Source organism: Coturnix japonica, chromosome 2 (genome assembly GCF_001577835.2).
Source record: "Coturnix japonica isolate 7356 chromosome 2, Coturnix japonica 2.1, whole genome shotgun sequence".
NCBI lineage: Eukaryota > Metazoa > Chordata > Aves > Galliformes > Phasianidae > Coturnix > Coturnix japonica.
The window spans coordinates 12,233,625-12,260,078 of NC_029517.1; the positions used below are offsets into that span (position 1 = coordinate 12,233,625).

The following is a 26,454-nucleotide window of genomic DNA, read 5'->3' on the forward strand; positions in this document are numbered from 1 at the left end:
AATAACTTGGTGTTCTACACATCTATGCCTGATTTTATTTTAAAATGTAAAATGAAAAACATATCCAAAACTCAAATATCTGCCCACATTGCAGAACGTGTCTGTGTGTGTGAGTTTGGCTAAGCTCATGCGTGTATGGCAATGTGCATTTACAGCTGTTGAGATCATCCCACTTTCTGAAACTACAAACCCCCTACTCCAGTGCAGTACATGTGGAGAAGTAATGATTGAGTTTCTACTGGGAATAGAATAGAATAGAATAGAATAGAATAGAATAGAATAGAATAGAATAGAATAGAATAGAATAGAATCTTCTTACATCTAACATTGACTTTCCCAAATATACAGCATTTTTATTATCTTAATAAAAAGAAAACCAACCAAACAACAAAATAACAAAACAAGCAATCAATCAACACTGTATACTTACAGTGTCAGATGGCATGGACCTAGAAAGTAAGTGTCTAAACCCAGGCTAACAAAGAGCTGGAAGAGAAAACCCTTTAGTGTAGCCACTGCTTTGTGGAGTAATTCAGTTTACAATTACCAAAAAGACAACTGGACAAAAAAATGACTGGAATTAGAATTATGTGTACCACAGAGACCACAAAATCTAGGGGGTTGCTGACTGACAGCAGATGAGATCTGATTTATCAAGTAAGGTGTATTAAACAGATGCATTCAGAAACTATTCCTGATTATGGAAAGAAGCAGCAAAATACCTGCTGTTTTTCTCCCTATTCTCTTATGGAAAAGGGAAGAAGCAAACTGAACCTGTGAAAGGTGACAGCTTGTGTGAAGTCTAATCCTGCTGATTTACCACTGAGAATAATTTTAATTTCCAACTTCCAATGGCATTTACTATTCTGTATGTAAAATAGCCCTTAGCAGGTATTTTTTGACTGCTGATGAGCTTTATTCCAGTACTTGCTGGATGCTCCCAGCTCCTGCTGCCTGCCGGGGGCACTAGGGACACTGCAGCAGTTACAGAGCTCTCCTCCAAACATGTAATTGTAGGGGTGTGAGTGCTGGCTCCCTGGCACTGCTTGAAGTCAACTTCTAGCTATGTTGGTTACCTGGGAAACAGCTGTCAGCACAGTGGAAAGGAATCTATTTAGTATGGTGGATAGGTGATGGTTTTCAAAAAAATGAGAAACAGCAACAACAACAAAAAAAAGGCCATAGCTCCACAATTTAGCTTTGTATTTGAATCCAGAAAGAAAGACAAGTTTGGGTGTACTTTGTAAGAACTTTGTTAAGAATGAATTTTTCTCTGCATACATTGTCTGGAAATGCAAAAATGGTTTATTTTAACGTTAGGGTCTTTTTATGAGGGATTTAAATGTCAATAGTAGCTCAAAATTTGTTTATAAAAAACAGCACTGAATATAACATAATTTTGTCCGGTTATTTTCAATTTGTATGTTACAAACATGCTAAAAATTAGAATATTTAAGACACCATGAGGGTTTCTTTATTTTCAGAATTCTTCCAGAGGCGTTAATTTTTAGAACACTTCCCTAATTAAGGTAAAAATTGTTTGATGTTTTCAGACTGATGCCTAAAGCAGCCACAGATAGCATTTCCAGGGGTGTCAGAATGGAAAATTTTTGGCTTCTGCTCCGAGCTTAGACTCACCAACCTGTGTCACATCTCAGAGACAAAAGCAGAAATGACAGTGAAATAAAAAATCTCGTTATCTTGGCAACAAGTTATCATATGTTTCTGATGACCTATGGATAATGGCAGCCTCAAAGCTCATGTTGTTACCTGTTCTGCTTTGCAGCTTCATTCTTTTCATGGAGAATTTAATGCTGCTGTTTTGGCTAAGAAAAATAACTGCATCACTGTAAATTATGCGAAATATACTTATAAAACATAGATGCCTGCCTATTCTCCTAGTTCATAATTCTCAGTTTTACTTGTTGCTGATGATTTCAGTTTTAAATGAACTCTGACCACCTCACCACTTGTTTGTTGTACTGCCAGAGCTTCCTCTTCCCTATTACAGAGTTTCTCTGGCAGGTTCTTCTCCTGCTTTAACACTTAACAGGAGTCCAGCCTTCCCGCTTGCTGTTGTACAGCGGGTGTGCCATGCCACAGGGACCAGTTGAATACCAAAAATACCAAATCCCTGCTTTTTCCTGTGTTCCGTGTTCCACGTGGCTGCCAATGCTAGTGTTCACAGACAAAATGACCAGGGAGCTGATCCTTCTGGAAAACAAAGAAACAAAAAAACCCAACAAGATAAAATATATAAAAAGTAGGATTTTTCATTAAGCTCCTCAGTTTGGTTAGCAATGTGATTTCATGAGTGTTTCACAGCTCAAGCTGATGTGGGAACATTGAGCTGTGGAGGGCAGAACTTCACAGCAGCCAGTGCCTGAATCAGTTCTAACATAGAGTGAAACACAATAGCTCTCTGAAACATTTTTTTTTTGAGAATCATTGCTTAATAAAGCCACACTATTATTTTAAACAGTAACTTCCCAGTCATTTAGTTTGATTCTGTAGGTAAAGATTTAAGAAACAATTCTTTTTAGGTGTTACAGATATTGAAACTCCAATTAACTGATGTGCGCATCACATAGTTTGTTTGCAAGTTTAAATGGAAAGGCAGATGTATTACAAATGTATTAAAATGCAAGAAGAGTGTAAAGAATATTATAATGTATGTGATGTGTTCATGTGAAAATGTGCCAAAATTGGGCAAGGAACACCTTTGAGCTGTTAAATTAATAGGAAATCCCATAGGAGTTTTTGAAGTAAAATAATGCATTTGTACCTCCACATATGAAATTCTGAATTCTTTTCACAACTTTCTTTTAGAAAAATCCAGTTAGTGTAAAAGGTGCTAAATATCGAGTACATCAGCTACAAAATGATTATCTCAATTATCTTTGTATTCTTGTTTCAATGTCTAATAGTTTCCAAAAGTAGAAGAGGTACCATTAGTGGAACTCAACTCAAGCTCACTTTCCGCTCCTAGTCTTGCAGATCAATATTCCCAAAGCCCTATTCCTTAACTTCAGTTAAATATAATTGTGTTGTAGAGAAGATAGTATGGCAGTAAAAAAATCCAGGAGGCTGTCTGAATGTAGCAAAGAGGAATCAGGAGGTGATGAAATCATGCTGAATAAATGCAGTTTCTCTCACAACTCCATACTTTATGACTCCAGAAGTAAAGGTGCTCATCCAGAAAACTGTGTGTAGTGTTTTTCTTTTGGATTTTTTTGAGCAATCTGATGATGACATTATTGCCACCATTTTCCTTTTTTTAAAAAAAATCCCACCTAAAGAAACCAGGCCATATCTATTACTGCAGAAGCCAAGGATAGCATGGAAGTGTCTATGAGTAAAATGGCACGTCATAAGGAGTTTTCTACAATGGAGAATCTCACATGACTACAAGCTTGCGTTTATGTTAATTGGAAACATATACAGGGTTGGAGGGACTTGAGAAGGAGATATTACTGTAAAGAACATATACAATCATTCTTAATGTATGTTGTGCCTATAAGTGCATATTGCTATATTCTACTCACTATACTTAGCAAGTCTGTCTGTCAGAAAGCTCTAATTGCTTTATGTGTGAGAACATTAAGCTGCAATAAATTTATATACACAGCTGTTCCATTACTGCAGAACAAGTTTTATCTCTTAATAAATTGATGTTTCTTTTTAGTGTCAACTCAGAGCAAAATTTACTCCCAAGAAGGTGAACCTTAACATCACATAATTAGTTCAGTGACACCGCTGGTAATAGAGGGTACACACTGTACATCTCTTCAACATATTGATGGAGAAAAGTTTTGGCTTCTCTTAATTGTTTCTTGAAAGCTTAATTGTGATTAAGAGCAGCTTTAATTGGAAAAGGAAAAGAAATCATGACCTTTAAAACTCACACTGCAAATTGTGTGTCTGCATTTACAAGGTGCACCTTAATGGGAAAAAAAAAAAAAAAAAAAAAAGCTTTTTTTAAAATAGGGTGGGGAAAAAAAAAACCTTGTGGTTCTGTATGGAGTCACGTTTAGGTTAATGGAACAGAAGCTTAGACTGCCCTGGACTTTTGATTAATATTTAATTAATCTTCTGTATAAGACTCTGATTTGAATTAAACCTGGGTACTAATAAAGGAACCAATTCACCAAAGAGTTCACATAAATTTGACCTGCCATTATTAGGATTTAAATTAAAATTGCCGAAGTTTTGTTTTCTTCTCATTTTATGCCTGCTCTGCATCAAGTGCATGTAATTTACTCAAAGTGATAGAGCTGGAAAAAATGCGACCTGAATTGGGCAGTAGTAATAGAGCCATAACGGCAATATAAGACATGCCATTTGGTTTATTTTAAATAAGTACCCTGAGCTAATGAGTTGCATTGTTCTCTCAGAACAGGCTTTTACAATCCTTGCAAAAGAAGCAATTACCTATACACAACCATGGGAAGTATATTTGCTTATATCTAATCAGATAACCAGACTCATGTCTCTGTCCTTGATTGTCTTGGGTTCAACTGACAGGGGAATGAATGTGAGTCGTGAGGTTATTATTATTCTATTTGTGCCAATGTCTTGAAATGGTATTGCTTGATAATAATAATAATAATAATAATAATAATAATAATAATAATAATAATAATAATAATAATAATAAAAGATTGCTTGATCCTTATTTTTCAACCAATCACGCCTTCATATCTTCATCTTCAAAGTTAAAGTCTTTTTCCCATTAAGAAGGCAGTCTTATCTTGTGCTCTGAAATATGAACTTTGTGTACGGGAGAGGGATGTGGGATATCTGCTCATGCTTCCACATTGTCTTTTACTCAAAGTAGCATTCAAATGATACAAGCGAGAGCTGTCCTGAACTGCTTTGACTCCATTGATTCTCCTTTGCATACTGTGTGACGATGGTTGGAGTACTGCCAACAGTAAAGACAGGAAGAAATTGAAGGGACTCTTGCAGAATCTTCCTTTTCATCCTCCAGATGAGTATTTAGTACCCACTTAACTTCAACTTAGGAATTATGAGTTTGTACTTATTTCACTCACATTTTTTTTTTTCTGCTGGTTCTGTTCATAATCACAGTATACTGCCACCACTATCTTGCATGCTAGACTGCCACTCACCTAATGATCATCTTCAACATGGCCCTCTCCTCAAGTCTAGATAATATCTAAATCTTACATAAATTCCCCAAGTATCATTTTTAAGGTGATTTTTCTCAGTCAGGTGCTATGACTGTAGAAATTTGTGCCATCTAATTCATCTAGTCTTAAATATCTCCAGTATAGTTCTTTATGACCAAAGTTGTCACACTTGGCTCTCCTTGCAGTCAGCAGAGATTTGGGCACAGGGCAGACCACCTATTGCAAGTTTTTGCTGGGGTGAATATACCCATTTCATAAATGTCTGTGTGCTCTATTATTCAAGGATAAATCTATGCTTAAACTCTAAAATTCTTGGTTAGGAACTGGTTGTAGGCAGTCTGTGCAATGTATGCTGCAGATAGGGTCCTGCTATTTGAGTAGTGTTTAATGATGCAAAATCTGGCAAAAATGATGAAAAATAAATAGCAAAAGGTCAGACAAATCAGATTGTCCTGGTCCCTCCTTCCTAAGGATATTTATCATCCTTGCCTTACCTAACCTTATATTCTTGGGTTTGGTTTTCCTAGAATGAAAATCACTCTGTGGTTCAAATTGGAAAACTGATGTGAATTGAAACTTATCTGAGTTAGCAGCATAGCAATATAAGCTACTCTCTTGAAGTTATGTCTTTCCTAGATCATTGTGAAAATTCCCATAGATACTCATAGAGATCTCTTTGTAGGGTAGAAGGTGTTTTCAGAGAAGGCTAGTGCTTGCAGAAATGATGTGCAATGTCTGATACCACTGCCTTCTTTGCATCACCATGGCAGTCAATGTTAAAATGTGACCTGTTACTATATACCCCTTCAATCACAGACACAATTCTACACTTGTGTTTATTTCAAAGGCTAATCGTAGATATCGGTGAAGTTTAGTGTTGATATATAATTAGTCTATCAACTCATTGCATCTATGAAGATCTTTGTAATGAAAAAGCATTATAAAACAATAATTATAATTCATAATTTTTAAGATAGAGGAAGATGATGCAGAGAGCATATCAATTCCTGGGACAGAAAAATATTTGTATATGTTATTTTAAGAAGTACAAGCATTTGACTAAAAAACCATACTCTTCCGTATAGGCATCTCAAACAGTTTGGGCTATTACATACACATATATATAAAATTATTATTTTTTGCTGCAGAAAAGTGGTTAATGCTGATAAAAACAAATGTATGATTTGCATAAAATAAAATGGGCTCTGTATTATTATTTGTATTAATAGCTGCAGTTACTTGCCTGTAATATTTCATCTTGTCTTCTGGGACCATGAAAGCATTTTGTAGGTATGTATCAGATTCGTCAGGTCAGCTGGGTTCACAGTTTCACAGGCTCACAGCTCTTTTGCTTCACTTTCCTCCACTGTCAAGGATTCCTCCTTGCTGGAAGTACCCCAGGGAATCTCTTAAAGAAGATGTGGAGGGTATTAGAATGTCAGGGTACAACTTAGCCTTCTGTTGTTCATATAATAATTGTACATTTTCTGGGGTTGTAGCAGTTAATTCCTTTTACGGGAGAGTAGTCGTGTATGAAGTTTATGTGGACTTGTTAGATGTTTCCATGGAATATAAAGAGTTGCCATCAATTGTCTAAAAAATTCCATTTTTCATCTCAGTGTGGTTCTGTCATCCTAGCAATGGCTTTGCAATCTTAATCCTGGAATAAGAGAGGAAGGGAAAATATTTTAAATAAGGAGTAACAATGGCAAACTTTTATTTTGCGGGATTGTTTTTCATAGACATTTGTTTACTGTGCAGATCAACTACTTAGTGCATCCTTTGACAAGTATAGTCCATTAAATGCTTTATTCATGAACTGGGATCAAGGGATTGTCTCAGTTCTAGCGTGCTGTCTGAAATAAGATAATACTAGCAATTTCTATTAAGTATTATGCTTTAGGAGATTGGGGGGAAAGGAGAAATTATTTAATCTCTTTGATCAGATTTGAACGGTAGAGAAATCTAATGCATTAATGTTTAAAATTAAAGATTTTATCAGCAATCAACTTAGAAACTAGAACTTGGGTTGCCATACTGAATAAATATACTTCTTAGTACATGCAATGTGTTGATTTCCCTGGAGTTGCTCTCTAATTCATTGTAGAGAAGATTATAGAACTAGTAAATAACAAAAAGAAGGAACTGAGTGATATTACTGTAAGGTGACCTGTTCAAATTGGAGTGACAAACATCTTTCTGGTAGCCCAGGTATAACTCACCAGGTCATTTTAATTGCAAAGTGTTTCAGAATTAATCCCTGAATTTCTCATCAATAACAGGAAAATCAAAACTCTAAATTATTCATTGTTTTTTTCCCCACGACCTCTTGAAAATTCTTGATCGTATCTTCAGATGCCTGTGAACTTTCATGGCTCTTTTGGATTCAGGGGGTCTAGACAGGTTCACTTTAGCTAAGGCTCAACTCCAGTGTTGTATTTTAAAGAACATTTTAAAGTACTGGAACTGGCGTTCCTGTTCTTTAGTTAAAATTACGTATGTAGCAATTTCCACTTCAGTGAAATTTATGAATTAGGAATTTTACATTTTAATAGCATTCAGGAAATAATTTCTGGTTTCTATACAGGGAATCATGAAGTGTGCGTACGTCAGGCACTCCAATAGCAACAGAAGGTTCTGGTTTGCAGCAGTGTGTTAGCTGCTGGGCCTCCTGCCTGAACTGTCTAAAATAGAATTACAGTACAATTTATTAAATTTATTATTAAGCTCCAGAGGAAAAAAATGTTTTCATGTTTTTATGATCTGACTGAGCATCTGTATCATGTGACTAATCTGCTATATTTTTGGATATCTGGCCTGTACAAGTTTCAACAGAAGTAATGTGTGCTATACACCCATGTTTAGCATTTCAAAACTTTTTTTTAGCTCTTGAACTTGGTCTGAAATCTTCCAAATTAACAGTGTCAGAATAAAGCAGTATCTTAGAAATCCAACTGAAACTTAGAAAGATGACAAAATAAAGTGATATCGGTTTGGATATATTTTAACATGATGTCAAAACACATTGTCATCAAAGTCCCCAGAGACACCATTATGGTGTCAAAATGAAACATTATCAATCCAAGACTGTAAGAATAACAACATGAAATGATACCATTGTAACTTCTAATGTAATGTCAATAATGTGTAAAATAAATCTGATGTACTAAGTGGAATTGCTTATTATACACATTTCATTTCTTTCCATTTACTAAAAAGTATAGCAATTATGTTATTGGAAAAAAATGTTATAGCATTTGTGTAGCATTTGTTGATGTAATTTGAAAGCCGAGATACAAGTGAGCCATATCAAGGAGATCTTAAAAATAGAAGTTATGTTGCAATCCTTGGCTTATCACATGCAGGGCTATATGTATCTGTATGTTTCAGAACCTAAAAGTCTTATTTTTGTTTTCGAATAGAGTATAATAGAGTAAAATAGAATAAAATAGCATAGCATAGCACAGCATAGCATAGAATAGATGCTGGAAAGGACTTTCTAGATAAACTGCCTGACTTTTGGCTAACAATAAGTTAAAGCATATGAAATATATAATTAAATATTTGATTATGCAGGGAATTACTAGCAATGCTATAGTTTACTCCATAAGGAAACCACTGAAATCTTGGTAAATTTAATAAGAACTGGCTGTTTATTGACTTTAGCCTTGTAGAAACAGCTAGGCCAGAAAAGGCCTTCAACTCATCTTGTCTAACCATCAGCCTGACTTACTAAGTCCCATGCAGGCTGTCATAACCACTTCTTAAATAAGGCTGTTATCCATTTACAAATATGTGAATTTGAACAGAGATGCTGAGTGACTTGGCAGTGGATCAGAGATGGACAGACATTTTTATTCTAATTAATTTTTCTGCCTAAGGACTGAACGGTTAGATTATACTGCTGTGCCAGCTGACTGTCATCTTCCACAAGGCATCCTTGGCACTAGACTTTCTCAGGAGGATTCATTTTCATTTATTTTTACCCAAGTTAGTAATCTAGGGTAGGATTTGTGTACTCCAACATAGTTGACTATATCAACCCATCCAAGTCTGAGCTTGTCATTCAGACTTCATCGATGAAGAGAACTAACAAGTTCTCATGGGTGAGTAATTTCATCCTAAGACAGGTGCTATGAATTTCCCCAGGGGGTAATTTATTTCTCTATATTTTCCTCACAAAGGGCCTTGATGTCTAGTTTAGTCTTCATGCCTGCCTTTTCAATGAATAAAGTTGGTTGAGAAAAATGCTGCCTTTACTTCTTCTGGTAAATAACTTAGATTAACTATGCTTTCATCTGATGAATGGTCTATGTAAACCACCAAAATGGTGTTATAGGTAAATACTGTATTTCCTCTATAGTGAACAAATTATACATTTGGCTATCTAAAATTTGTTCCTGGGTTGAGACTAAGCCACTCAAGAATAATGAAGATTAAACTTCAGTATTTCTTATCCAGTGATTCAAAACATAATAAGACCATCAATTACTAAGCATTCTGCACAGTAATCTGAAAATAAATAAACAGATAAATTTCCTGAGAAATGGATACTTACAACATTTCCAAGAAGAAAAACAAGTGAAATAGTTTGAAAATACTTTGTATAGGATAAGCTATGTCCTAGGTGTCTGCCCAAATAACCTTTTGGGTAAAGGTAACTGCTTTCCTTGACTGTCTTTTCCTGGAATTGATTTTTTCCTTCACAGTAACTGTCAGACCATCATTTTATGGCAACTTCTAGGTCTGAAGTTAATTAAGACTGTGTGGTAGTAATACATGATTAAAATTTATTAAATTCTTTAAAATCGTCATCTTTGCAGTAAAATGCTGCAAAGGATTTACCTTGGAATCAGTAGTTTTACAAGGTATCATATGAAGATTATTTTTTAATCCCCATATGTAAATATTATTTAATTAAAACTCTTAAATACTTGGGTTTTTTTTTGTTTTGTTTTGTTTTTGAGTTGTTTTCTTTTTTGCTATTCGGTATAAATCTAAGAGCTCAGCTTCATAAAAGGCAACAGCCACATGAATTTGGGCACCAATTCAAGTTATCAATCTTAGTTTTGAACTGCATTTTTTTCTTGTTTCAGTCATATGGGAAACTGAAGGCCCAGGCACTAACAGTAAGCTCAGAACTGAAGTTTTATTTAGATGCTGCAGATTATTTAGTGCCAAAAATAAAACAGCGATTCCATACTTCTCTGTGTTTTATGTAGAATTTCAGATCAACTGCTGATGCTGCTAGCAGAGTGAGTTCTGTTTTTCAGATTACTGAAACCTCATAAAACTTTGATCTAGCCCTAGGACTGCTAGGCCAGTTATTTTCGTTTGTTTGTTTGTAATGAACAGCCACTCATTTTGCTTTTGGAAATTAATCAATAGTTAGAGTAATGCAAAATTGGTCAACAAGTTATTTAGAGATTTCTAGTGCTATTGCCTCTCTGTCAAAGAACAGAAATAATTATGCATAACAATATTAGCTGCTGGTATAGGCTGTGGGAAGCACATGAACTTTGTGTACTGGGAGATCTTTCTAAATGTTCAGGCATTTGAAAGAGATGTCTTTCCTATAGATCACTGTTTCTCTTGCTTCATGGCTTCATACTGTAGTTCTATACTGAAAAAGAAAGATGTCACTTTTAGTGAAGGCAAGTGCTCACAAGAATTAAAAATAAACTGCTGCATTTTGCTAGTTACAACATACAAATATCTATTTCCTAAGCTTTTATCTGTAGTTATAGATAAATAAAACAGCATCAAATAGTTTTGGATTTTAAGTGTAGCATATGATAATGTGTTAAGGCAAGAATTGAATACCTTTCAAACTTTTTTTTTTTTTTTCCCCACTAGAACAGAACTCAAATTCACCATTTGCAAACAGTGTGTAATAGTGCATTATTTGAGTGAAGTCGTATTGTCACTTTGTTTTGATGCAGCCTTAAAATCGAATGGTACGATCAGGAACGCTGTTGGGTTTTCTTTTCCTTTCTTTTATTTTTATTTTAAGTCTCTAGACTCCACCCATGAAAGCACTCAGGCTTTTTTCCACTTGATAATGTTAGATAGATCAGAAAAAAAATCTGTCAAGCAGATTTTATGTTGTAAAATAAAGTGTCACCACCTTTCCTAGCTGAAGTGATCTGAAGTATGCTGGTGTAAGCTGGGCTGTCCCTACGTAACAACATTCACACTACCCAGGTGGTGCCAGCTATAGGCAGATGTTTATTTCTGCAAGTAATAGCTGCTGTTCTTTAAGAACTTACTGCTTCCTGGCTGCTTACTGCAGTCCTACTGAAGGCTTCTGCCCCAGCATTTCATGTAGAGAGATCAGAGGGAATACTCCCTAAATTGCTTGCAGCCTAGCAGTGGGATTAGCTCAAGCAGAGACAAAGGCTGACGTCCCAGAGCTTGCTTGGGATTGTTCTGATGATCCCTTCTTCTGGAACAGGAATGACCATCTAGGTCCAAGGGAGGATTTCTTCACTGTGTTCTTTGTTAAATTTATTTGTGCATCTCTGCCAGGCAAGTATCCTTGCGTTGACACAAAACATCCTGTGATGACTGATTGTGGATGTTCATCAGACCTTACAGCACTGGAACCAGCACTGTCTGTTCCATTTAGGACAGGAAGATATTTGGAAAGTCAGAGTCTGCTTTTTTGCCAGTCTGGTTTTGAAGTTTTGTTTTGTTTTTGTTTTTGTTTTTTTTTCATTTCAGTTAAACTCAAAAATGCAAAGTTCTCCTTTGCTTGATCAAATTTCAGCCTTATTTTCTTTTCTTGTTATTTATTAAATCTTCTTTTGAGCTTATATGTGGCATTCTCTTTTTTCTTCTTCTTTTAGTTAACTTGAAAAAAATACAATACCTTATTTCAACAGCTGTAACAAGTTGTATGTGGTTGAAAATCACCTTGGCTTTTATCTGCAAAATCTAAAAGCTCCAAAATAAGACTTAGACTGCACGAGAACCCAGTGGCTGAGTATCTGTTTTCAGATGTTTATAGCAAGCTCCTAAAATCTCTACTTTTGTTTTTAGTAGAATTCCCCTGAAAAGTAAGTCTGGATTTCTGTCTCTGGTGAGCAGGCTCTGACAGGCTAATAACGAAGACTGATGGTGGCAATAAAAAGGGTCTTGGGTGCATTCTTCAGATTTCACTGGATGTAAAATGATGGCCCTGCTACAGAATGGCCACAGAGGGACTTGAAGTGAAATCTTGTCTGGAGAGTTTGAAGAGAGTATTGTACTGAAGTGACCTCTCCATCAGCTCTGGCTCTTGGCATTATTCATGGCCAACACATCTGAAGAGAGTGCAGAATTAAAAGCATTTGAGACAAACTTTTTAGCCTGGACAATAGAGATGTATGTTTTTTACTTTTGTTGATTTACTCCCTTGAAATCTGCATAAAGTAATTAGCAAAATTTCATCCACTGAAAGAAGTGAGTGCATATGGGGGCTTGAATAATTTCTTGGCGGTGTATGGAGCTGATGTCTACCACTGTGAAAGTAGTCTGGAAATGACATAAAACTTCCTGAAGAGCTTATGTCACTTGCATACATGTTGACATATATCCATGGCTTTAAATCCTTGTTTGATGGAATTAATATGCTGAAACGTGTAGGTATGCGTGCAGGTAGTATGTGAGATCTTGTCTGTCACATTAAGCCAATCCCTGAATTTAGTTGCCTTTAAAAATGGCAGGATTTAAAGGATATATAATCCTCTATATTCATTTAGCAAATATGCAGGGGCAAGAGGGAATGATTTTTATAACCTTGTGAACAGTAGAAATAAGCCAAGATTGAAAGAGATCTGGGGGGGAAAAAAAAAATCAGATAGGATGTATACCCTTCAGCATGCAAGAAGCTGCCCTTGTTAGAAGCTAACTTTGCATGCATAATTAATTTGAGCAGCACATTCAGTTTCTTACAACTGGAAGAGAAATTGAATTCAGGTGTTTGGTGAACATATGGGGGACTTACTGTGAATTTATGACCTGTGGTTTGAGTGTAAAACCCCAAGATACTACCTGCTAAAACTTAATGAAGCTTGTGCAGAGAAGTTATTTTTATTTGCAGTTTTGTAATTGATATATTTTCTTTTTTCTTTTGTACTTCTCCCCCACCTTTTAGAGCCATATCTCCAGTGAGTTCTTTAACAGTTAAGAAAAATAAAAGAGCTGTAGCATAAACTGTTCTGTGTCTCCTTCCATGTTACAAGTACAGCACACCATGTTATAGATGTGATCTTAACAAACTTCATCTCTTGCTCAACTGATTTTCTCTCATCAGTCACGCAAAAGCTCTGTACGATGCTGGCTGCTATTGGTCCTGTTTGTGAATCATGCCCATATGTATTAATAACAGTGAGTTTGTGGATAATCAATTACCCAGTGTCTTGGAGAAGGACTTTATGTAGGACACTGGAAGGAAACCACCAACACTAACTTAAGCTTGAGGGCTGGTATTTAGATGTCAAAAATAATAAAATATAAAAGAAAATTATAGGAAAAGACCAACCTGCTCTGCTGATCTGGTGGCAGGAAGTAGATGGTGCACCCTCTGTCAGTGCTTGTGCATTGTTAACCCCATTGGTGTTTGGGCACTGTCTGTGTCAGCAATGGTTAACAAATCTTCTTCAGGTGAACAGATCAGCATGCTGTGCAGCGCAGTGTCATGCCAACATTACACCTGGTAAAGGGCATGCTTTCATTTTATTTTGCATCCATGGCTTTTCTCAAAACCAAGACAGTTTCTGCTTATCCATCCTCAAAGGCCATCTGAAGCAGAACTCCATCTGCTTGGAATAAGCACCATAGCGAGAGGATGCTTGAGTATCATTCAATGTAGCAGAAGCTTTTCTATTAGATTATCACCATTCTGCTTTCAGTTGTGCTCAAACCATGGAGGAAGTGGCCCATTCTGTGGACTCTCAGTCAGTTCTGTGCTTTGGTAAGGATACACAGCCACAAGAGTAAAGACAGCCTTAATCCTCTGTGGGATGATAATAAACACATTTTCTATTACATTCTACCTGTAGATACAGATAGATCCCAACTCAGCTCTTGATTTTTAATATGAAGTGAATAATAAGAAATCTGTCCAAACAGAAAGAAATGTCTTTTATACAGATAGGTGATTCTTGTTTACTAGCCTGAAGTAAATAAGGAACCATCTGTGTTTTATAACCGCTATCCAGAGATCTAAGCAGCCCATCAGACCTGAAAACCCCTGACAGTTCAAATCTGTGTTAGAGGATTTCAAGGTGTAAAGAACAGTTTGTTTACTAACCTTTTGGTTATGCCAGTCATGTTACAACTGCTTGGCGATGTTGTTAAGACCCTTTTCCATGCTTTTTCAGACCAGTGATTTTTTTTCCAGAGCTTTAGTCATCTCTGTTCAGCAGCATGTTTGTATCTACTATATCGCACTGAAAATCTGTCTTTTTTGAAAGCATTACAACTCTGTACATCAGCGCATGACATCACGCTGAGACATTGCTTAATGATCTGAGACTTTGGTGGTCATTGCTATGGCTGCTTGTTTCTGAAAATACGTGACAGCTCCTGCCTGTCTAAGCCTTGCTTGCAGTTGCATTTATAGCTTACGCTGGTGGTTGTGTGTTTTAAAACAGTGCTCACAAAGTAGCTGCTTGTAAAATGTGCCATCTGCAGATGGAAACCAATGGGATGCCGAGCACAGAGGTGATCCAAGGACACCTGGCCTCTTCACAACCTAAGCTACTTTGACCCTAAAAGCCTTTCCTTGGTTTTTATTTCTTTTAGGAACTTTTAATAATGAGAGCACTTTGAAATAAAAACATAGCTCATATCTGATGCTAGGAAGTACTAATTAATTGTCTTTTGTATGTTCACAGGCATCCTGTTATTAAGTAGGCATAGGGGAGTGCTCATAGCTGGAGTAGTGTTTAGGCAAACTGTGGCTACTGTAGAAAGTTGTAATTCCAGTTTGGTCAAAATGTTTAAAATTACCAAACATCAAATCTTTAAGAAACTTTGGATAGACTTCAAGTTAACCTCCTTCCTTCCCACTAGCAGCCCTGAATTATTAGAGGCAGTTTTGCCTTCAGATTTTCAGTTCATCTGAATGAAAAACTCAAACAAAGCATGGTGCATTTAGTTAAACTTTTGAGAAGTTGCACCATATATCTACGAAAGTCAAAAGGCAATAAAAGCACTGGGAAACCTGCATCATACCAGAGTGTTTGTTGATATGACCCTGTCTTTCATGACCTCTTCATCCAATGAGTCAAAATTCATTTTGCCTTAGACTGGCTGAAGACTTTACATGTTGGATAAAATTTGTTTAGATCTGTCACAAGGGACAATGCTAACACTTACCTAAAGAGCTATAAATAAACAGAACATCTCAGAATTTAAAAAGCTTTCACTTATCACTAAATGTTCCTACTTCTTACTATAATTATGATTATGGCATTTCCCTCCTTTTTGATGAGGGTAAGTGTTGCCTGGAGTTTCAATAAAATATCAATGTAGGTGTATCAAGTGTATCTTGAGTGGGGAAGACCTTGGAAGTTTCACTAGGAGACCGAGAGGACATCATAGCAAAAATCCTGTAAATAGTAAAGCTAATTGGATGAGGAGGTACATGGAAAGAATTAGGAGACAGTATGGCAGACCAGAATGGAGATCTGCAAGCCTGCACTGCTGAGAAGAATAGGACAGGTGAATAGTTTAACCAGGAGAATGGAGAACATAGTTGAGAGGAAAGTGAAAATGAAAGGAAGCCAACCTGAGCTAGAGTCTAAGCCCTAAAATGGTCTATTTTTCCTTCAACTTAACTTAGACTGTGACTGCTTTCCTTTTCACTTTTCCTCTTCTAAAAGAAAACGTTTTAAACCTTTCTATATCGCTATAAGGCTGCTCATTTGACCTCATTTTCTTTGTCTCAGTCTTTTTGAACACACAGAAATTTGAGTAGATACTGCAGTGGTTTTGTCCTTTAATTTAGCTTTCTTTTCTGTGAAATAGTCTTTTTTTATTATTCACTTCTTTTGCAATTTTCTAAATTTGGGTCATGTCCCTTGCTTTTGTGATAAAATAGAACTATTATTGAAAGGTTTATCTTCTATCATCAAGTCTGTTAATAACTTTGAATAACTTTGAATTTCTTAAGTCAACTTGGCTTCTCCCCCCCCCCCCCCATTAAAGTAAGTTATTCTTAAATTCATCATAATTAATCATAAATCCCAGGATCCTCCTTGTCTTTTTGTTGTTCTGTATTTCCAGCATGTAGAAGGTGTCAAATTCATGCATTCCCTTAACTGGAATAGATATCCGTTTTAGCCTTAGAGCATGAGCACTATGCATTCACTTGCTATTCTTGCTTACTCTGTTGTAATTCTTTTCATCAATAACAATCACAAAATGTGTGGAAGTCCACAAATCTGTAATAGCCCTTCCAATGACCCTTTTAGGAGCTGGTACAATATGTCTGTTCCTCATCATGCGCAAGTTCTCATTCACTAATTTTTCTGTGTTTTCCTTCCAGTTTTACTTTGCCAGTAAATCACTACTCACGTGTCACATTTGCATTGTGATTCCTTAGAGTTTGAAATAAATGTGGCTAAAGAAGACTGATCAGCTTGAAGCTGACCATGTGCAACACTTCAATAGTAATTTCACACTAAAGTCCAATAACATTTTACCTTCAAATGTGTTTTTACACCTCCAATGCTAGTAGTTAATTTTAAATGTAATTTAGTTTGCAGGAAAGATTGTCTATTTATAATGTATTAGACTACTTGTTTATTAGACTAATAATGCCAGTTTTAAAACCAACAGGCCATTTTTAAATATTTTGTATGTCTTACATTAGATCGTGGTGATTGCATTTTAGATTGCTGTGTGTAGCAGTGCACCAGGTAAAAGACTAATGGATATACAGAAAAGCTGGGCAGAGTTTAAGAAATGAATTTACACAACATAAAACTGCAAAAAGAGATAAGCTGTTCCACAAAATTAAGATGAATGAAAGAAATAGAATTAGCAACACAACTGAAAGGAGAGGGAAATTTTGAAAATGTCATGTATTATTTCTATCTATTCAAAAAAAGCTTTTTTTTTTTTTTTTTTTATGTGTACTTTTCAAAATGGCAGTCTGCATGTAGAACTGAGCTACCCATCCTTTTCTTTGTCTTTTGTTTCATAGGAAAAAAATAAAAATAAAACAAAACAACAACAAAAAAACCCTCTTTTATAAATTCTTTTTTGCTAGAACTATGCTAATTTTTCTGTTTGGCTAACCAAGCAATGATAAGCTGCTTTTAATGGCGCTGAAAAGAGTGGGAGGCAACGTCTCAAACATCTATAGCCTCCAGTCTACTGCACCCACCAATCCTGACAGATGCAGAAAACAGTCACAGATGGACTCCAGAAGTGTCTCTTCTCATATGAGAGAAAACTGGGGATATAAGTTCACTGTGTTTTATTATACCTCATGTTCACGAACAGGAATCTATGGATTTGTTTTCTGCTGCATCCCTGTAGATTTCTCCTTTGAAACAATGTAATAGCTGAACATTCCTCATCAGCTCTTTTGAAATAAACAGTAAAATGCAGGGCTTAAAAAGACAATAATAAGAGATTAAAACATTTCTGCTTAGTCTTGAAATAGTATTATTTGTTTGTCAGACATCCTGTGATTCCCACATTAACATGTTTGAAATATGGTGAGGATTGCAGAGGTCAGGTGGGAGCTGCACAGATGGAAAAATGGCAATGAGATTAATAAATATCCACTTAGCCTCATGAAATAAGCTGTTCCTGTGTGTATTTCACCACGATTTCACATAAACCTGAGCTATGGAGAAATGATTACCTGAAATAGGCATTATGGAAAAATTTATGATTTTGAAGAGCTAAAGATTCTTTTCCATTTTATGTGTACTTTTCCATAGGGTTAACTCTGGGGCTGAACCCTCCCCAGCACTCCAGCACCTGCATATTGAGAGCCAGCTGCTCCTCTGCCACTGAACATGTTTCTACACATGGCTTTTCACTGGCCCATTGGCACTCTGATGCTTTCAGGCTGATCTGCTTGAAAGACTTGTTAAAAACAGATCTAAGGGATGACAGGCTCTTATCGATTGAAAAGAATAATCAAATTTTGTATAGGTAGGACCTTCAGACATTGTAATGATTTGATGTGAATAAAGATGTGACAGACCTACCATTTATTGATGGGGAAGAATAACCATTCATGTTTATTCAGTAGCAGAGATCATTAGGACTTTCCTCAGTATTCCTCAGTGTTAAGGCTGACAGTAACATGGATTCGTCTTCATTTCTAGAAGGAACATATGCCAGTAACTTCTGGTGGTTTTTAGAAAACTACTTATTCATCCATTCTTACATTATCTGAAGTTCATTGATCAAACAACATTAGTCATTATAAAAGTCTAAATGTCTTTATATTGAGTGCTTGGAAATTGTTTTTAAGTCTGTGCTTCTGTGCTGTAGCAGTGGTGCCTTGCAAAGAAATTGCAGTCACAGATGGCAGTTCCTAAGTATTGATCATTTTCATCCTCCTTCTTTTAGCAACAGATCAACTCCTAACAATCATGACCGGATACAGCGCCTGAGACAAGAATTTCAGCAAGCAAAACAGGATGAGGATGTGGAAGACAGGAGACGTACTTACAGCTTTGAGCAGCCATGGGTAAGTCCACATACAGTCTGACCAGTCTTGAAACTTGAACCAACCTCCACTCTCCCTGCCCTGGCCAGGAGCAAGGCAGGACTGAGCCAGGGTTGTCTGCCTCCAGCCCTTTGCTTATTCTGCTGGCCACATTTCTGTTACATTGATGATTGTTTCATTTTTAAACGTCTTCAAAAATCTGTTCTCTGTATGTGTAGCATAATTTCTTCTGTGTTTAGACTCTAGACTCTGAGTTACTACTTGGATTTTTTTTGCCCTGAAGCCAATATCAATTATTCTGAAATTTAACAAGAAAATAAAAATGAAACACACACTAATGATAAATAATTTAAAGAGATCATGTAACCTTGTACATTGTATTTTCTCTGAAGCAACATCTTCATGAATAGTTATTTTCCTCTTTTAAGAGGAAGTAGTATGTATTTTTACAGTGAAAAAGAAGACATATGCATTATGCTATGTTTCATAATAGTGTCCTTTTGCCACTGATATTAGCCAAGATAGTTCTATCTTGAGATGCATGTCCTAACCAATCATTTAAATCCTATTCAATGTGATCTATCAAAGTGATAAAATTGTGTAAATCCATGTGCTTATCTTGTTTTACATAATTTAAATGAATCACTGATGCCTTTTAATTAATAAATGCTTTATTGTATGCATTAAAAAAAAAAAAATCCACAATAATAACAGTGAACCATTTACTCACATTCTCAATGAGCAGAGTTTGTATCATAACAGCAGTAGAATTTCCCATATCTCCAAAGGAGCGTAGGTGATGTGTTATAGCTACTTAGTATTCCCGTGCACATGAGACAGAGGTGGAAACATCACAAGTATATAATCTGTTTGCCTTTGTGGTGGATACTGGAGGTGTTTGCTTTTTTTTACCTCTGTTCTGTCTTTGTGTCCTTGTACCTCTTAAGCTCACCAGTTGGAAACTGGTGTTTTTAGCATACAGCATGGAGAGGAACAAAGGGGAATGTGTCCCTAGATGACCTCACATGCTGTATAAGGATATAGGCTTCTTGTTTCTCATGTTAGAAAACCTCTAATACTCTCTGAAATAGAATAAATAAAATAAACATTTTCTTTAAGACCAGACGTTTTAGATTTAATGTGAATATGATATGATAGCTCATCTCAGTTGTAGCATAGCAGTTTTTGGAAGTAAGGGGCTGGGTGTAGGAAGTACTTTCCGTTTTACATTTCTACTGCAGTTCAGTTTCCAAATGAGAGACTTGAGCTGTATTCTTGGGAAAACTGTCTATGAGAAAAGCTTGCACTCTTGGAGACTTGGGAACTTAACTACTGAAGGTCATGGGCCAAATTGTTGTATATCTAAATGCCATAGCAACTTTAGACAGACAACTTGGCTTTTATTATAGTTTCTTGCAATGAGCGAGTTGGGAATTATTTGGATGACAGGCTGATTACCTTAGGAATGGAATAATTTCCTAAATTGTGGGTCAGAACATTGACCTTTCCTTTTCTCTTATTCAAACAAATGGGATCTCTCTGTTTACTCCCCTTCTACAGATCATGCAAATGAGCTCAAAGTGACTAATTCAGCTTAATGTATTAATATTAATTCTGAACCTTGTTGTTGCTTTTCTAGGAGCTGATGTTGTTAAGTACTTAAGTGACCAAATATTTTATTTTAGATACATACTGAAAAAAAAAGAAAAAAATTAAAAAAATTGGCCCAGCGTATTTTTGAATTATATTACTTTTTCCATCATGTACTCCGGGATTTCAAGATCATAATGCTTGGAAAGGATAAAGTAGTGATCTCATCCATTTCAACAGTTCACAGACATTTCAGTGTTAAGAAACCATAACCCTCTCTCTTAAGGAGAGCCTATTACTTTAACATATTAGCCTAAGATGACAGACTCGTTAAGACACTCCCTCAAAAAAGATCCAGATGTATTATTAAGCGCCACTGACACAAAACAATGCAAAAGCAGTTTATGATATATATGTAGGAAAATACTTATGCATTTATCAGCCTCCCTTCAGTTTTCTCCATCTGCAAGCTATTGGTTATAAACCATAGCATTGAGACACACACCTGTACATGGACCATTGTTGAAAGTATGCTTTCACCTGGGGAGAAGGCTTGCACAGCCTGCACAGACAAAGGGCTTTGCATCCAGAGGTGCCTCTGAGCTGCATGACAGCAGCCAACTCTGACCTGGTTTGGACAGAAAGAGAGGAGAAAAAAAACAACAATCTTTCACCCACTGAGAAGTGTGTGCTATGAGGTGATAAGTAGTTTGCATTTCTCATTAACAAGATGATGGGAGGATTGAGGATAGGGAACAGAGTGCTGATGTGATGTGGGACTATTGGTTACTTTAAGGAAGTGTAAATGAACATAAAGTTTGCAGTGTAAGTAATGGGTGCTGACGGAAATCTGGCAGCTTTAAGGATATTCAGAGGAGCTCAACAGCTCAGGAACCTGCTAATATATTATCAAAACGATCCTGTGAACGTCACCAACTCCAATCCATCTTGGGGTATTAATGGCTTGTGACACAGCAGCCCAGTTACCTGTGACAAATACATAGTCTGGAGGCAGATCTCTGCACCACAAAGCATTACATCAAGCTGGCCCTGAGTGGTGCTGCTGGCAGAGACCAGTGTCCAGCTCCAGCCGTTGCTGGCTGTTGCCATCAGGTGAAGGCTGTTTATCTGTAGATGAGCAATGTGGCAGAACTGGACTTTTGGCCTGCTGTATTTGCCCTGCCTGTAAACAAAACACTTGACTGCCTACAAGTACTCGAACAGCATCAGGCAGCTGACCTGACACAAAAAGTGATAGTGCTGGAATGAGAGGACACGCCTGTTGATGGTGTGGTGTTTCCGCTCAAGGCCATGTGAATGACATGCTGTAAAAGTTTAATAACTGACTAACTGCCACAGCATTGAGGCATCTCTGGAACCCAGCAGTTCTGCAGTTGAGACAACGCTCAAAGCTTGGTGGAAAAGCTTTTTGTTTATTTTAAGAGAACTTTCTCAGGCTTCTCTATTTTCTTTTTTTCTCTTACAAGCTTTTTTTGTGTGTGTGTATCAAAAACGGTACAAGAAGGCATACAAGGGCAAGGCTTTAAGTCTGATGTTACACAAGGACCAAAAAAAAAAAAAAAAAAAGAAAAAAGAAAACAAAATCAAGTATGATTAATACATTTTAATCCTGCTGGTGTAAGTTGCAGTCAGGTTGGCAGAAATGTGTATCTGGACATACAGAACTACACGGAGTCACAGTATGGATGCTGGTTTTACAGCCCTTGCTGTTGCTATGACAAATTATTATACCAGTGCTGGATTCTTTTAGAGTTGATTTTTCAATTCAGGACCAGCATTGAGTCTCTGTGGGTTTTTTTTTTTAGTTTTTGTTTCTGTTGTTTTGGTTTCTTTGCTTGTTTTCCTGGTTCATACTGGGTTTGCTGAGGTTTGTCGTTGCTTGCATCAGTCCTGGTTATAGGGGAATTTGATTTGTGTTGTTCCAAATGTTTTATTTTTGTGTAGCCACATTTTAATTAATGATTTCCAAAAAGACATCACTGTAGCACTAAATGTCATGGCAGTGAACACTCCAATTAAAAAAAAACATACATAAACCATATTCAATCAGTTGAAAATGCTACAAGTGCTTGCCAGTCCTGTCTGTAGAAGTGCACTGACTATGAGAAAAACAAAAGGACTCTGGAGAGACAAACGTTGGTGTTCTAGTTCTTCATCTTTAATACAAAATTCATTGCTAGAAATAGAGAATGACAACTTCCATTCACAAATAAATTCTTCTCCAGTCATCTCAAATCTACTTGGATAGTAGGATTAAATTGGTAGCAAGAGAGTAGCTGAACAAACTCCACTTTATATATTTAGAAGTCAAATAAAAATATATTTTTATTCTAAAGCTGACAGCTAACTGAGTCAAAATAAACGTAAAGCCTTACTCGTTGAAGTATAGCTTTATGTGCACAGGTTTGGGGAAAGTAAATAATTGCATGAATTTCATAGAGAAAATACACCAGCAGTCTTAATAACACAGAAATCTAAGGACTATGTTGGGGAAATCTCAGGACTATGCTTCATTTTTTAGTTTGTTGGTATACAGAATTTGTGGCTAAGACAGATTTAGAGAAAAAAAAATTGTTTGTTTGTTTGTTTGTTTTTAATCTGCTTTTGGTACTTGTTCCTTATCCCTTCATTCATGTATTTAACCAATTCACAGCCATAATGATTTCCAATTAATATAAAATTGCTTTAGAAAAACAGAAGCCCAATTTCTATCACTGTAACTTTCACTTATCCTACTTGGAAAAACAAATAACAGACTAAATTTAAATGAGTACTGCAATGTTTATACCAGGTTGTAAATGCCGAAGAAGAATCACTCAACACATTGGTAAGAAAGAAGAACAGTATATTATCTCTTTTTACTATCAAACCATTTCAAGAATTTGTGTCAGGAAATGTTATTAAGATATTTGGTGGTATCCAGTCGAACACTACCACTCAGAGTTAAGCTGCTTTTTCCCCTAATCCAGTCTCTTTCAGAAAAGAAACCAAACTTATGCAGGGCATCGTCTCTGCAGTTAGTTTCTCTCCAGCTGTGTAATTTATACCCATGCTTTGTCAAAGCTGGGAAGATTTCATGAAATACCATGCATCTTTTGCCCAACTTTACATTTTGGCTCTAAAATTTCGTTGTCTATTTTAAATGATTTTTTTCCCCATTAGTTACAATCTATTATTTTATGTGAAACATAAAAATGAGGATAGAAATTGTGAAGAAAAAAAAAAAAAAGAAAGAAATGAAATAATTTCATTTTGTAAACAAACATATTTTATAGCTCACAGGCATGCAGTGCATGTAAATAACCCAGGCAGAATGTCAAGGCTGTCTGAGTGCTTTGTTTCTACCATACTGAAGATTTTCTTTCTGCTGCTGCTGCTGTTGAACGGAATGGAAATCTTAGTCTCATACCACGGCCTGCAGCTTCCTAAATATACAATATACAACAAAGAAAGATGCACAAAGGGAAGGGATTTTCTTACTGTATGGTGCTTGAATTGATACACACCTGTTGGCCATTTTTAAAAGAGATATTGCTGTACTTTCTGTTCACCATAGCAACATAAACAAAAAGATGGAAATAAAAATACTTTTCCAGGATAGCCATCATAACCATGGAATGTTTTTTATCATTCTAAACTTTGATGTACAATTGCTGGATTGTCTGTCATCTCTGCCAAGCACACATACATAAAGCAGGCAAAATCATTTCATCTTATCTATTTCTAACTAGAGCTGAACTGTTAGAACCTAAGGTATTTGGGGGGCCTCATGATTACAGACTTTACAGGTGAATTTTAAATTCCTTAGTTAAAAACAGAGCTTAATCTGGAAAAAAAAATAGCAAATGTATTTCAATATTAGACAGTGACTTATTTATTTATTTATTAAATAACTAGGAAAATATGAAAGGCCTTATTAATCTCTCTATTAACTACATTTTTATCAACATAAATAAGTTCTATGAGTTCAAGTAAGCATTTCTCCAACTTTCAATCTATGACAGCAGTCCATGAAATAGAATCCATCTAAACTGGTAGACCTTGTGTCACCTGGACTAGTGGATCTGCCAATAGAACGTATTGTCCTGGATTGGCCCTATGGTCTCCTTTCTGTAACTCTGATCCATGCCTGTTCCAGGGGCAGGCGCATTTCTCTGGGCAGAAATCCTACCCTGTGGGTAGAGAAATTGCATGGGCAGCCTCAAGTTTAGCTAGAAAAGGGAGGAACGACCTTTAGTCCTCAAACATGCCATCCTTTACTGCTGAGAACAGTCAGTGCTGCATGACCCATGGGTATGTTCTATTTGAAATGCAAAAAGTATTATTTGGATAAAAAAGAGAAATCTGTAGAAATGTCTACCTTCACAATCCTAGTTCTAAATTCCTGACTATTTTAGAAGAGGGCTGTCTAATTTCATGTATCTCAAAACACAGTTTTACAAGCTAAGCACTGTTTAACAATGCTGAATGCAATAACTATCATTGCCACTTAAATGTATTGTGGAAGACACGAACATACATTTATTTGTATAATGTAGCCTTGGTTGTTATTGTGGCCTTGACCGCATCCTGATTTAAAAGGTCAGTGCTTGTACATCTCATTGCAAACAAGGCTTGAGTTCTTATCAATCTGTTCTGTGAAGACAGAGCTGCTGCCAGGTTTGTTGGATGATTTCAGGTTATTATAATTGTACTTAGCCTTTTGTTACCCAGTTCTCGTTTCTGCTAAAAGTATCGTGTTGACTTTCTTACGCATGTATTTTGTTGCTGTTGAAAGATCTGTAAACAGCTTGGCTTATTTTTAATTACCTTATATTTTGCTGACATAAATGAGGTATGCATGTTAGTTTCTATACTGTAACACTGGACACTGTTTATGTATATATTTTTAAAACATACTAATTAGATTTTAAGATTACATAAGTACTTTCAGTTCACATGCTTTAACTGAAAGCATATTGAAAGATAAATCACCACACAGGGAGTTGCATTTTTCTAAATAAGTTAAGGGTCCAAAAAAGAGTATGTTAAGTCTTTATATCATCTTAACCGTAATTAAGGGTATTCACTATGGTATCACTGAAGTTTTTAATGAAAAGATTTTAAAGAAATTACTTTTCATTGATAAGATGTTGAATGTAGCTGTCCGTGTATATATGCTATGTTATGGAACATGTGATTATGTACAGAAGGAGTGTTTATATGCAGTGTGCTGCAGCTGTTGACAACATCTAGACAGGACTCTCAATAAGTAGCCTACTTTTCATGTTAAGTATTGCAAAGCCACTTTAACAGGGCACACAGGTACTTGTACCTTCAGAAAAGCAGGTAATTGATTCTAGACTCTTGCATTTAGACCCATCAAGTCATAAAACTTGTCCATTAGGTGACATTATTTGTCAGCAGCTGAGAGTACACACTTGACTCCTCAGAGCCAGTAAATCTGGACAGGTGCTACAGAGGTAGGCAGGTGGTAGCTCCTGCTTGTCAAACCATCAGTTCCTGTGTGCATTAAAACAAAATCTCCCTGAACCTAAGTTTGGATCTTAGTCCATTCACAGTCTAATAGTTTTTTCAAAGCCTTTGTTACCTCAGCAGAAGCTTTTCTGGCGACCTTAGCTCTTAGCACATGCGTGCACACAAATGTTTGTGGGTACCTGCATTAATACTTTCCAGATTAAGCATCCTAGTGTCTTGTTAACACTTGATGAACCAAGTAGCAGTTCAATTCTAGCTCCATCTGTTTCATAATTTAACCATTCCCTGTACTGTAAAATTATTTTATTCTATATTTACAGTGAACTGAAACAAATAAAAATGTTTTCAGATAAAGAAGCAATTCCAATTTCGTCTTGCTTGTGGTAACTATTTTGTCACAACTGAGATAGCTGTAGTTTTCCAGATGTATGCAGTCTTCCAACATTTTAAAGTGGAACTGCATAATGATAAGATTGGCTCTAAAATCTTACTTTAAATGCTTCTATTCCTTATGGAGGAGTTGAGATG

General features: G+C 36.2%; 1 protein-coding gene across 22 annotated transcripts in view; it reads left to right on the top strand.

Annotated features, from left to right (window-relative positions):
• Positions 1–26,454, top strand: part of PARD3 (par-3 family cell polarity regulator) — a 424,465-nt gene that overhangs the window by 391,536 nt on the left and 6,475 nt on the right. For all 22 annotated transcript variants that reach the window (XM_032443027.1, XM_032443040.1, XM_032443035.1 and 19 more), the window contains one exon: positions 18,738–18,858. In XM_032443027.1, coding sequence (XP_032298918.1) covers positions 18,738–18,858 — 121 coding nt within the window. The remainder of the gene's footprint in view (positions 1–18,737; positions 18,859–26,454) is intronic.